Here is a 14,653-nt window from a genome sequence, read left to right on the forward strand (position 1 = left end):
TGGTCAGGTAATTAAGAACAAACTCTCCGGTGCGCAAATTGGTAGGATTGGCACGACAGACGAACTGCAGTCAAAGGTCGGGGCTCTGGAGAAGGCTTTTGATACCGCCTTCAAAGTCTCGTGCCCTGCTAAGTACAGCAAAAAGACCCTGCCACCGTGGTGGAACGAAGATCTCTCTAGTCTCAGGAAACTGACCAGAGAAATCTTCAACATCTGCTACAGGCAAAAATACTGGCAGCCATACAAGGACTGCCTGAAGAAGTACAAGTCGGCTATCAGGACCGCCAAGAGGCGGTCTTGGCTAGACTATTGTCAGAACATTGAAAGCACTAGTGAATCCGCGAGGCTCAATAAGATTCTGTCCAAGGAACATAAGAGTCCATCCTTCCTTGAAAAGTCGGAAGGCTCCTGGACGGAATCTTCTAGTGAAACCTTGGAGCTGCTGGTGCAAACGCACTTTCCCTCCAGCGAAGAGGAATGTGAGTCAGAACCTCGCTTGGAGGGTTTGCGGCAACCCCAGCTGTGTGAGATTATCAAATCGGTAATTACCGGGGATAGGATCGGCTGGGCTATAAACACCTTCTCCGCATACAAATCTCCAGGCCCAGATGGCATAATGCCAGTCATGTTACAGAAGCAGCAAGAAAGGGTTGTGCCGTGGCTTGTTGAGATTTACCGAAGCTGCATCACTTTAGGATACGTACCGCAGTCCTGGAGGCGCGCACGGGTGGTTTTCATACCGAAAGCGGGCAGGCGAGGTCATGAGTCCGCGAAGGACTTTCGGCCAATCAGCCTGACCTCTTTCGTGCTGAAGACCCTAGAACGCGTCCTGGACATTCACTTAAGGACGATTATGGAGAGAACGCCTTTCTCTAAGTCCCAGCATGCCTACCTCAAAGGAAAATCCACAGAAACCGCCCTCCACGAGGTAATTGGCACGGTTGAGCGGTCGCTGCAGTACAAGCAGTATACCCTTGCTGCCTTCTTGGATATAGAAGGAGCTTTCAACAACGTCAGTACCAACGCCATCAAGGAAGCCTTGACCGGTATTGGACTGGAGGGGTATCTCACGCATTGGATTATATCCATGCTGAGTACCAGGATAATCCAGTCCGATCTGGGAGGCAACCACTTGACCAGAGCTGTGAACAGAGGCACTCCCCAGGGTGGTGGGTACGTACATTGGACAGCAGCGGGGTGAAGGTGGTGGCGTATGCCGACGACTTGGTGATATTAGTATCAGGGATGTTTCTGTCCATTATGAGCGACATCATGGAAGGAGCGTTGCGAAAGGTGTGCCTGTGGGCCGCAAGATGCGGACTCAGCATAAACCCAACCAAAACGCAACTGATGCTATTCACCACCAAGACAAGGATACCTGAATTCCATCTACCACGGCTGAATGAACAAAGATTGGTCCTTTCCTGTAATGTAAAGTATCTGGGTGTAATCCTGGATCCTAAGCTAAATTGGAGATTGAACATAGAACTGAGGGTTAAGAAGGCCTGTATAGCCTTCTATGCCTGTAAGAGAACCTTTGCAAAGAAATGGGGTCTCCGGCCGAGGATGGTTCTCTGGATGTACACCGCTGTAGTGCGTCCGATCCTGACGTACGGATCCATTGTATGGTGCCAGGCTTTGAAGAAGAAATACAATAGAACGAAGCCTAATAGAATTCAAAGAACCGCGTGTGCAGGTGCTACGGGGGCTCTGCAGTCCTGCCCGGCAGATGCTCTCAATGTACTCCTGCATCTCCTCCCCCTTGACCTCCACATCAAATATGTTGCAGCGTGCAGTGCCGTCAGACTACGTGAGTCCGGATGTTGGACAGCGAAGTCCTACGGCCACAGCAACATTCTAGATGAAATACCTCGAGAAATCTGGGCATCCCCCACGGACTATGTCACACGCAAGCTGAACTTCACGAGAAACTTTGCTGTGGACCTTCCAACCAGGGCAAAGTGGAAGACCGGCGGCGTGTTGCAAGACTATGACATGGTATTCTTTACGGACGGATCAAAGATGGCTTATGGAGTCGGCGCGGGGGTTTTCTCGAATACACACGGTGTATCCAAGTCGTATGGTCTCCCAGGTTTCGCCAGTGTATTCCAGGCGGAAGTACTGGCGATATTGGAAGTCTGTCGATGGCTGGAGCGTGATTCGAGCCCCAAGCGTAACATAGCCATTCTGACCGACAGCCAAGCGGCCATCAAGGCCTTGTGCTCAACGACGACATCTTCCCGGTTGGTGGGGCAGTGCAGAGACACGCTCAACCATCTGGGCGGCACGCTCAAGATCACTCTCCTCTGGGTTCCCGGGCATAGGAACATAGAGAGGAATGAGCGGGCTGACGGATTGGCCAGGCAAGGCTCTGCTCTTGGCAGTCCCTCAGGGAATACAGTCGGTGTTCCACTGGCGGCTGTCGGGGGCCGAGTCTACTCGCACTACCTAGCAGCCGCGGGCCTGAGATGGCGAAGGCTTACAAGCTGTGCCAAATCAAGGAGAATTTGGCCCACTTACAACATAGCCCGATCACGAGAGCTCCTGTGTCAGACGCGTGCAAATGCATTCAAGATTACGGCGGTCTGTACGGGCAATGGCCCATAGGGGACCATGTCGCTAGGCTCGGCTTACCCTACAACTCGCATTGCCGAAGCTGCGGAGAAGGAAGGGAAACCCTCATGCATTTTCTCTGCGATTGCCCGGCTCTGGCTCGAGTCAGGCTGCGGACACTGGATAAACCATTCTTTGGGGACCTCAGTGAGATTTCTAGCTGCAGGGTCGGAGAGCTGCTTTCCTTCGTGAATGCTACGGACTGGCTCTGAAGATCCGAGCCAGCTGGACTCTGCTTTCCTGTTCCTATAACAACAGTCACGGTCTTAGGAGTTTGTGGCATCAAACCGGCGCACCAAAGCGCTAATTGGGCTCCTCGGAGCGGCCACTGATACCTACCTACCTACCCATTGCAAAAAATGCACTACTTAAAATTAATTTGTCACCAAAGTTTCAAATAAGATTCTTTTCAGTTAAGCATGAAAAACGCTGGTAGGAAAGACCTTCAATTGAAGCCATTAAATCATTTTCCAAGAATATCTTAGTTACGTTCACTCGCCGAAAGCACAAAAAACCTCATTGAACACATAAAAAGTAACGATTTCAACCATAAAATCTCCCATTAGCCATATGCTTTCCTCATATTCCTAAAATATATTCTTGGGGGTCTATTTCACATGTTGCAAACTCATATTTCTGCGAACTCACCTGAAACTGATCTTGGCATTCGACAATCTTGCTGGAATATTTGACGCATTTTCCAATGTTCACACTGTGAAAATTCGTGACGGCATTTCGCACGCACCAATCTAAATTTGACCGGATCTTGCGAATTACACTACTACTCAGCAGGATTCCAGCATCTAAATCACAATAATTTCGATCATTCTCTATTCCGAAACCATCCAAATCGACATTATCACACCTACGCCCCATATACACATCAAACGTACTACTTATATGATATAGGAGCGTTTTCAATCTACGCGCATCTACATACACTGTATCAGGCACAATATAAAAATAATCATATTCGTCCAGATAATTATCTGCAATGTATTTGAGTATATGAAATGGTCGAAGATTTTCGCGAGTGTCTGTAAATCCGACAATGTTTTTTAACTTGAAATTCGACTTGACGTTGTCAGCATTTATGAAAAATTTTATTTTATTTACTAAATGTGCAGAAGTACGATTGAAGGCAGTCGCTAGTGTATTGATATTGTCCTGGGTGGTCATCACTCCGATGAAAATCTTTTCCCGGATACCCAGCTCCGAGGAATAGTAGCGCGGCCGTATCACATTTTTCACCTGGAAAAGGAAAAATAAATAAATGTTAATTTCACAATTAATGATTAAATGGAAGAATTCATCTTAAAGTCTAAAAGATACAAAAATTTTCTTTGAATAAATACTTTTTTATGGAGCTCAAGAATTCCAGAATTACTGAATTTACATAAAATGTATTTTATTTATAGATGCCAGGAAATAACCTGGAGATACTTCAATAATTTGTCGATATATTCCCCAATCTCGGAGTTATTATTTTTAATTTTAATCTTCTTTTTCTTCAGCCATTGTCCCGTCCATAAGCGGGGTCGGCTGGGTGCAATCTCGAGGCTTTTAAATCCCCATCCAGCGTATCAAGCCACCACTGTTTCGGCCTGGCTTTTGGAGGTTTACCATCGACTTCGATGTTCAGATCAAACTTGGCAAGTGAATTCTCGTTATTGCGAATTGCGTGACCATCGAAGACGCCTCTCTCGTAATTTTTCCACGATCGATGCAACCCCATAACCATTGCGGATATCCTCATTTCGGATGTGATCAAAACGTGTCACGCCACTAGTCCAACGCAACATTTTCGTCTCTATTACTGCAAGGCGCCGTTCGTTGTCTTTTATAGTCGGCCAACACTCAGAACCATAGAGAGCGACTGGACGGACGACATTGCGGTAAATTTTAGATTTGAGACGTTCATTGGTACGTCGATCCCAAAGAACACCAGTTGTGGAACGCCACTTCATCCAGGTTGCGTTAATGCGTGAAGCAATTTCATAACGCAGTTCTCCATTGGTTGATAGCGTTGACCCGAGGTATTTAGTTTTGGGCAGATCACTGCTGATGACAGTAATTGTGCCTGTTTCATGGGGATCGGTCGTCAAAAATTCAGTTTTGTTTAAATTCAATCTGAGACCGTGTTGCATGAGGCGATCATTCCATTTTTGAACAAGTTGCTCGAGATCATTTTTGCTATCAGATGCTAGGAAAACATCATCTGCATAAAGCAGTGTGTAGGGCGCTGGACGTTGGATATCCTGTGTGACGGTGTCCATAACAAGGACAAACAGGAGTGGTGAGAGGGCGCTTCCTTCATGAACACCAACAGAGACACGAAGCGGTTTTGATACATCCGCCATACTTCGAACTTTACTTTTCGGATCGTGGTAGAGCAATTGAACCCAGCGCACGAGTTCTTCTGGCACTAAGTGTTGTCGTAAAGCATACCAGATGAGTTCGTGTGGTACACGGTCAAACGCTTTCTCTAGATCCAGAAAGGCAACGTAAAGAGGGCGATGCTTCTCACCATGTTTCTCCATGAGTAACCGCGCAGCGTGTATTGCGTCAGTAGTTCCGCAGTTTTTGACAAATCCGGCTTGATTCACGGTTATTTCAACGATTTCTCGAATACGGTTGTCAAGAATGCGTTCAAAAATCTTCATGGTATGGGAAAGTAACCGGATCGGACAATAATTTGAAGATTCTGCTGAACTACCTTTCTTTTTCCATATTGAAACTGTGGTACTTTCTTGCCAGTCAGATGGTGTTCTTCCTTCCTGAATAATCCGATTAAAGAATTCACTGAGCCACAGTGTTGGGTCCCAGCTATTCGCTTTCCAGAGCTCAGTTGCGATGTCGTCAGATCCTGTGGCTTTCCCCGATTTCATTCGTCTTATTGTCTCCTCGACTTTAGTTGCACTAACAGTCAGTCCTGGGGGTTTAACGTGAGTACCTGTAATGGAGACTTAATCCCACGGTTTTCTTAAGACACAGATTGATTTTGTGACCACAATCAGAGGCCCGCGGAAGCAAGCTACGACGGTACGAGTCTATACCAAGTGCATGGTTCAGCATTCATACTGGTGGATGCAAGATATACTTAAATCTCTACCGAACTAAGGAGTTCGGCACCCGTGTTGAAACGCAACACCACGCCGAGGTCCGAAGGTCTCTTCTCGCTTGAGCATAACCACAACCCCCATGAAACTCCCACTAGGGGGGCGAACCGCAAACAACCCAGCTGTACTCACATACAACAGGAATTCTCAGCAAGTATGTGAGACCAGGGGCTTTCCCGGTTCCCATGGTACCAGTATACCCCTAGTAAGGTTTCGTGACCAATTGCTACTTTAGATGAGTTCCCATGCAGACTCGGGTCTGATCAGCCTGATTAGGCCTTTAGGGCATTCGCCTACTGCATCACGGCCGGCAAGCCAATGCGATACAGCATCTCCCGGTGCCACCACTATAGAGGTTCTCCTCGGCCACTTGGTTTTGGTTCAGCCGACAGGGTTGCCGCCCCGTCTTCCTCACCGCCACCTCTGAGCACCAGTTGCGCTGACAGATGGAACTGGTCCAAATGTCGGCAATGATTGTGGAAGTGGAGGATGAGCAAATTCTTCAGTTGAAATCTTCTCGAAGTATTTTCACTATCTATTCTTTGCGGCTCGACCGTTGGTAAGCAAAGTACCGTTCTTGTCATTAATGCAACAGAAGTGTTTGATATCCTGTGTACGTTCGTTACGGCTTTTAGCAAGTCGATACAGATAACTCTCGCCATTCCGAGTGTCCAGTTTATCCTAAAGATTTTTGTAATGGTTCGCTTGGTTGAAAGCGACCGCTTAGCATTCTTATAAATTTGCCAATTGGCCTGTGTTTTATCGTCGGGAAATTTGTGGTAGAGGCGTTTCTTTTCACGGACCTTCATTTCAACATCGTCATTCCAAAGCCAAGTATCTCGGTTGATATACCGCCTACCCGGCTTGGTGACCTCGAGGGTTGCAGAGGCCGCTTTGTGGATCGTGTCTTTCATTTGGTTCCACGATTTTTCCACATTCGTAACGGTCGGTAATCGTGTGAGTGAGATCGTTTCTTCTTCTTCTCACCAAATCGCCACCATTTAATGCGCCGCGGGCCAGTGCGTTCCTACGCTATTTCATCGTCGGCTTAATTCGCAGGACAGCAATCAACGGTCGATGTTGAGGTGCGATGGTCTCATAGGGAACGGTTTTGCAATCAGTGGCAGTGGTAAAATGTCGGCGTCTTATGAGAATATAGCTGATTTGCGTTTTACTGTTCCCACTATAAAATGTAGGAAGATGAGACAATCGTTTGATGAACCATGTATTCATAAGTGCAAGGTCATGGGTGTCTGCAAAATCGATTATACGCTCGTCAAGCTCATTGCGTGCTCCGAACCCCTTTCCCCCATGGCACTTGCAACCACCTGCCTTTTCACCCACATAACCATTAAGGTCGCCGGCAATGATAATATAGTCGTCAGCAGGCAGGTGACAAGTCTTTTCATCGTGAAGTTGCCAGAAGGCATCTTTCTCGGCATCAGGTCGACCTGTCTGTGTTACGTACGCGGTGAAGAAGTGAATAGTGCGATCAGCTGATATAATGGTGGGCTTCATCAGCCGATCATCAAATCGTTCGACTTCTTTAATGGCATCACGGAAACCCTCTGGGATGACAATCCAGCACCATATTGAGTGTGTGGGTTACCAAAATAGAGAAGTTTATAGCCATTTTTACCGCGTTTAATGTCGCAGCTTTTGGCACCAGACAATCGGGTTTCTTGCAGAGCACAGATACCAATGCGCCTTTTCCGAAGGGCTCTTGCGAGTTCCTCGGTCTTTCCAGTTAAGGTACCAACATTTAGCGTGCAGACACGTATTTGTTTTATTCGTTGTGTTCGGACTAGCTTGCTTACGTCCTGACGCCGTCCATGCGTCAAGAACCCTTGCCCATTTCTTGACAGGACCGGGCCCGTCCTGCCGCGTCGACTGAGGTGGACGCCCTAGCATTTCTTCGAGGTTTGTGACTCAATCCGATCATCATGTTTGTAACGACATTGTATGCATTTTCTTGGTCGGCCTGTTGCGGGACCTGTCACCAAGAGAGATCAGGTAGGATTTAGCATAGTGGAAGGACTTCAACTGTACTCTGTTTATCTCTTTTCCTGATCTCAACATTTTATTTTTGTTTTACTAAGGATAGTACAAAGTACATTGCCTCAAACCTTCCTCCTTTACCTGGGCTTGAGACCAGCATACTATGTTAATAGTATGGCGGAGTTATTTTTATTTTTAATAAATGTGAATATCTTTCAGATGCCACGATTCTGGCACTTAGGTCACGTTGAGATACCGAATCATCTTGCCTTACACTTAAATCCTCTCCTCAACTCAAGAAGTCGTTCAAGCAAACAATTTTAATAACCATTCATGAAAACGAATTTGTTGAATAAATCATTACAATTAGATTGCATCAGTCTCATCGTTACGGATAATTTCTTGGGCGTTCCTGCTACAATTTAGCGAGCATCATTTATTTTTTCATAGCTACCAATTATAGCCGTAGCCATAGCCGGGTCATTTTGAAGCTGTGCCTCAAATCTTGGCAAGTGGGAAATTTCAAACACTATCATTATCTTATCTTCCAATAAATGATGCTCGCTCGCTTATGTAGATACATATGAACGAATAAGATACATCTGCACAACACATGTTGATGTTCGTTTTAAGATGTTCTTAAAAGCCATTGAGATGTAGAAACCACCACTTATGTTAATACCCAAGTGCCACTAGAAGTCCCTGGACTAGGAGCGACTCCCAGAAAGTGCATCTGCATCATGCAGGAGGTTAATTTCCCTCTTAATTTTTTTCCAGTTAAATCTTCAGGCACCCACACATTGAATTATTGATGGATATAAAGCGATTCCGCATTCTTTTCTGTTTATTTTGAGCAACAATTTCTCTTAAAATTCTAACGCAAAGCAACAGAGTTCGCCTTCTGCAAAGCACAATCTGCGGGAAACATATTTTAGTTGGTCAAAAACCAATCGACCTACATTTATCCCAGCAGATTCAAGACTTCGATGTTTATGCACCAGTAATCAACGTTAAACTTTCACATCCGCTAGACGTTCTTAGAACGATTTCAAGAGTCAGACATCAATAGCGAACCGTTCAAATCTCTTTCCCCTAATTTCAGATGTACGAGGAGCATTCTATCTATTCAGCGCTCGACTAGCGCTCCGGCCATAAATCTACTTGACCAGCCTCTGTCTCGGGAATTATAGACGGGGATATTGCGAACACAAGGCCTTATCAAGTCTTATCTGGCGCGAGTACGCAGATGATAATTTGCATATGTGCTTCCTGAGTTATTCAATCAGAAGATCATAGGCTAGATAACGGAATGAGATATTCAGAACTAAATATGGACTATATTCGCGATTAGGTTAACTTAGTTCGCGTCATGAAGAATGTAGATAAAGCAACACGAAGATGACATATAAGTTCACATTTAAATCAAACCATGGGGACCGAATGATTAGTGCAATCATTTGAAATTCTATACATTTGCATTGACCCATTCAAAGAATATAGTTCCAGGGAAAAGGTAGACTCCGTCAGAGATCAATGAAGGGAAGGGAACTATGGGAATTCACTGGAGAATTCGAAAGCACTCTTGTTATGATTTCGCCAAGGAGCCTCCCCTCAGGCACCAGCTTGGGGTAGCCTGTAGTAGTTCACTACACTAAGGGTCCAAAACCCGCGAGTTTGAGCATCAAGCTGGAACTGGTGAAAAGAATCACGTAAGTAGAACTGAAAATTTAAACAGGTCGGGAAACCGGAAGGTGGAGCCTAGGCACCATATACTGGCAGGCTCTTGATTTTTTTGATATTTTTCGGTTCAGTAGTTTCTGAGAATGAGTCCGTGGAAGAAATGATCACTTTGAACCCCCGCCTTTCCAAAAAATGTCAAAACTAAGACCGGCTTCGGAAAGTACTAACCGAGACCTTTCATTTGATACCCCACATGACATTTGGTGAAAGAAAAAATGTACACCCCCTTTTTCATGTGTGGGGAAGGAAGGATCCCCCGCCAAAATATCGGACAATGCTGGAGTAAAAGGAGCCAACAGCCAAAGGGATACGAGCCCAAGTTGGACTTTGGCTAAACCAAGGAAGGAGCGGGGTGAACGTAATCGTTAACAAGCGCTGATAATAACAGCAAAAGAGGGTATGTCCTATGCTGATATTTTACGAAGAGTTAAGGCTGATCCTACGCTGAAGGAGCTTAGCGACAATGTAACACGAATTAGGCGAACACAAAAAGGAGGATTGCTATTCGAACTATCGAAGGAAAAGAAGGATCACGCCGACCATCAAAAGAATATAGAGGCTTCACTCGTCGAGCAAGCGACCATCCGTGTAAGTCGGTCAATGGTAGCGAAGGTACGAAGGAGGAAATTTGTGCAGTGCTCAAACACCAACTGAAACTGGAGAACGTGCAGGAAACACATCATGAGCCTAAGGAGAGCGTACGGTGGAACGCAGACAGCGATCCTGACTATGTCTATGACCTCAGCTACAAAAGCACTGTCTGCGGGTAAAATCCACATCGGTTGGGTCGTGTGTAGGCTACGTGAGCAAATTCCACTAAAAAAGTGTTTTAAATGCCTCGGATTCGGACGTATGGCGAAGGATTGCACTAGCATCATTGATAGATCCAAACTGTGTCGAAGATGTGGGGAGGAAAATCATTTGGCGAAAGACTGCAGTAAAAACCCTCATAACGGGTAGCACCAGGTGCCCAGCCAGATAGGTTTAAGTACACTACCTAAATGAGAGTCATTCAGCTGACCTGCTAGCACAGAAAGTATATGAAGAGGAAATCGATGTTGCTATTGTCTGCGAGCAATACAAAAGCCTCCATCATGGCGTCTGGGAAACTCTCATAGGTGGAAAGGCTGCGTTATGGGCTTGCGGCAATCGAGCCTTAATGTAAGCAATGAAGCACCGCGAACACGATTTTGTAAGGGTTAGGATTGATGACCTCTACATATACAGCTGTTATGCCGCCCCAAGTATGACAATACCAGAGTATTGCAACATGTTAGATAGACTGGCGAGAGACGCCAAAGATCGCAACCCCAAAATTATTGTTGGCGACTTCAACGCTTGAGCAATGGAGTGGGGAAGCCAGAAAACAAATGAAAGGGGAAGAATTCTACTCGAGGCTTTCTCCTGCCTAAACGTCATCCTGGCATACATAGGAAGCGTAAACACCTTTAGACGTGGAGAGCTAGGCTCCGTTGTAGATCTTACTTTTGTAAGTGATTCGTTGGTCAAGCATCTACACTGGCATGTAAACGAAGAATACACGCATAGCGACCACCAGGCGATATATATTACTATTGGAAAGGGACCGAGAACAATAAATCCTCACCTGAAAAAAGCAGAAACAGGTTGGTCATCAAGAGCACTTGATGAGGATAGTACACTATTTCTGGAGGTATGGCAGTGGAACACCGAGTTTATTGGAACAGCCATAGAAAAAGCATCGTAGCTGTCCCAACAGATATACCGAGCATGTGACGCTTCCATGCCAAGACGTGCACACTCTCGGAAGCGTAACCCTAACTACTGGTGGAACGCTGAAATAGCGAAGTGTCACGCGGAATGCTTGAAGGCCAGAAGGCGGAAGAAACATGCCAGAGTATTAGCAATGGTAACTCGAATATAAACAGGCACGAAAAAAGTTGCAATGGGCCGTCACGAAAAGTAAAAATTATTGCTTCAAGCGACTCTGTGATGAGGCAGACTCAGATCCATGGGCAGGAGCGTATAAGTCCGTTATGTCAGCAATAAAAGGCAAAAGGTCCCCTCCTATTATGTGCCCTAGCTTATTGTAGGAGATAGTTTCGACATTGTTCCCCCAACACCCGGAAACAATCTTCCTAATGATAACAATGAGCGCTGAAGACCTCCCTCCAGTAACCACAGACGAAGTCTTGGACGCAGTGAAAAGGATCCGGGATACCCCAGCCCCCGGCATTGATCAAATCCCCAACAAACTAGCCAGAAAAGTCTACGATGAAGGGAAATACTGTGCACAGGTGACTCTTGACATCAAGCGTGCGTTCAATTCTGCCATATCATCGAAGCGCTCATCGCGGGACAAATGCCACAATATATATTAAATATTATCTTTGATTACTTCCGACAGCGGAAGCTACTATATGATACGGACGAAGGATCTAAGATGTATTTAATAACTAGAGGAGTTCAGCAGGAGTCTGCTCTGGGCCCTCTGCTATGTAACTTAATGTATAATGGCGTTTTACGGCTTCCAGTAGCTAAACAAGCCGTTGTCGTCGGATTCGCAGATGACGTTGGAGTGGTCATAATATCCAATCACCCCGACGAAGTACAGCTATATGCGAACGAGACTATACGGACGATCAAGTCTTAGCTTAAAGACCACGGATTGGAGCTTGCCGAACACAAGACGAAGTTAGTGCACTTTACAAAGCGGCGGAAACGGAAAACTGTTGAAATTTGCATCGGGACACACGTCGTTAGCTCTCAGCCATCGCTGAAATACCTGAGAGTAACATTCGACTCCAAGCTAAGCTTTAAACCCCCCTTAAAGTTTACTGGGCAGATAACGGCGACGATCAGCTCAATACTGGCAAGGATGCTTCCAAATGTAGGCGGCCCGAAACACAGTCGACGATTACTCTTCTCGCGAGTCGTCAGCTCTGTACTTTTATACGGGGCATCAGTGTGGGCGTCGACGATGAAAATCACAGACAGCGTCAAGCTGCATATTGGTTAAGCGCTCTCCGAACATGTTGCGCCTACCGAACAACATTTTATGAGGCAGCATACGTGATTGCGGGGATGATCCCGGTGGATATTCTAACCGATGAGGAAAGTCGTCTGTACGAGAATCAAGAAACGAGCCTAAACAAGCAAAGTGAACGTATGCGGCCATTGGCTGCGTGGAAAACAGCCATGGCCGGTGGACACACAGGGTTATTCTAGACATTAGTATGTGGACTATGCGGAACCACGATGAGACGAGTTACGATCTGACTCATTTCTTAACCGGACACGGTGGATACAGGAATTACGTCTATAGGTTCGGTCTAGAAAATGCAGATGACGTCTTCTTCACCTGCCCAAGTTTTAAAAGCTCAAGGAGAAAGCTTGAAACAGAGCTATATACCCGTTTAGCGCTGGAACATCTGGGCGTAGGGACAAATTAAGGAGGAGGAGTAGGTTTCCTCATGTTTTGAAGTAACCTTTGCAAGAAGTGGGTGTTTCGAAGTTGCTTGGGTTCTCCTAGTTCCTATTCAGGAATCTATTGCATACCACAAGATACTTCCAGTTACATAAATCAGATTTCCAGAACCCAACATGGTGCATGGGAAAATGATTGGTTAACGACAAGTGGATGTAACCACTCGAGAGTCAGTTAAAAACATCTGCGGCGAGAAAACAGTCCAACAACCAAAGGATCATAAACATCTTTCGAAAGGCCGCAATGTTATTTTTATTTAGGAATAACGTTTTCTAGCTAATCATTTATCACTTGCATCACATCGGCAACTGCTGAGATTCTAAATACAAGCTACAATCTCTGGAAATCCAAAAAGTATAATTGAATGATTAAGTGACGGAGGGGAATTCCGCTGGTTATGGTAATAAAAGGGGTTCCATAGTCATGTGCAAAAATTCAACGGAGAAAGAAGACTGTACAAAGGAAATTCAACTCTTAGTACGTTCTCTGAAATTTTATGGAGACGGAAAAGTCTCGCACATTTTTGACCGCGGCCGGAGTTACGCGAGCAAAATTCTGCGCGTAAGGACTGGTGTTAGTGCCGTGTATGTGATGCAATGCATTGGTATACGCTCACGTGGTTACAAGCACATGGCTGGAAGTTACTGTGAGCACGTAGCCGCATCTATCATAACAACAGACATTGCCCAGCTACTTATTGCTTCTCACATCCTAGCGGGAACTAAAGAAAGAGATTCCTTAAAGATTCATTTCGGATTAATGGCAATGGATCTTAATATAAGCATCGAGCGAATGATGCTTCAAAATTCCTAGATGGGAAGCTTGACGGAAGCAAAGACGGGCAACATTCTCGGCAATAGATCCATGTTCCCCGTCCTAGGATGCGAGTAGACAATAAGTAGAAGCAAAAGAAATGTTTCTCCAATTTTTTTTTTGTTCAATTTCATTTGTAAAGATGTCAACTATTAAATCAGATTGCTGCACGTAAGCACATTAAATGGATGTATGCAGTAGACACGTTTCAAATCAAGGTAGGGTAGGTAGGTATCAGTGGCCGCTCCGAGGAGCCCAATTAGCGCTTTGGTGCGCCGTTTTGATGCCACAAACTCCTAAGACCGTGACTGTTGTTATAGGAACAGGGAAGCGGAGTCCAGCTGGCTCGGATCCTCAGAGCCAGCCCGTAGCATTCACGAAGGAAAGCAGCTCTCCGACCCTGTAACTAGAAATCTCACTGAGGTCCCCAAAGAATGGTTTACCCAGTGTCCGCAGCCTGACTCGAGCCAGAGCCGGGCAATCGCAGAGAAAGTGCATGAGGGTTTCCCTTCCTTCTCCGCAGCTTCGGCAATGCGAGTTGTAGGGTAAGCCGAGCCTAGCGGCATGGTCCCCTATGGGCCAGTGCCCCGTGCAGACCGCCGTAATCTTGAATGCATTTGCACGCGTCTGGCACAGGAGCTCTCGTGATCGGGCTATGTTATAAGCGGGCCAAATTCTCCTTGATTTGGCACAGCTTGTAAGCCTTCGCCATCTCAGGCCCGCGGCTGCTAGGTAGTGCGAGTAGACTCGGCCCCCGACAGCCGCCAGCGGAACACCGACTGTGTTCCCCGAGGGACTGCCAAGAGCAGAGCCTTGCCTGGCCAATCCGTCAGCCCGCTCATTCCCTTCTATGTTCCTATGCCCGGGAACCCAGAGGAGAGTGATCTTGAGCGTGCCGCCCAGA

The 14,653-nt window shown here is 46.1% G+C and overlaps 1 protein-coding gene across 1 annotated transcript in view; it reads right to left on the minus strand.

Moving 5' to 3' along the window:
• The window catches only part of LOC119656829 (chondroitin sulfate glucuronyltransferase), a 122,482-nt gene that overhangs the window by 78,138 nt on the left and 29,691 nt on the right, over positions 1-14,653 (minus strand). Inside the window, exon 2 of the mRNA XM_038063475.1 lies at positions 3,262-3,864. Within this exon, the coding sequence (XP_037919403.1) occupies positions 3,262-3,864 (603 nt within the window). The remainder of the gene's footprint in view (positions 1-3,261; positions 3,865-14,653) is intronic.

Source organism: Hermetia illucens, chromosome 5, assembly GCF_905115235.1.
Source record: "Hermetia illucens chromosome 5, iHerIll2.2.curated.20191125, whole genome shotgun sequence".
Taxonomy (NCBI): domain Eukaryota; kingdom Metazoa; phylum Arthropoda; class Insecta; order Diptera; family Stratiomyidae; genus Hermetia; species Hermetia illucens.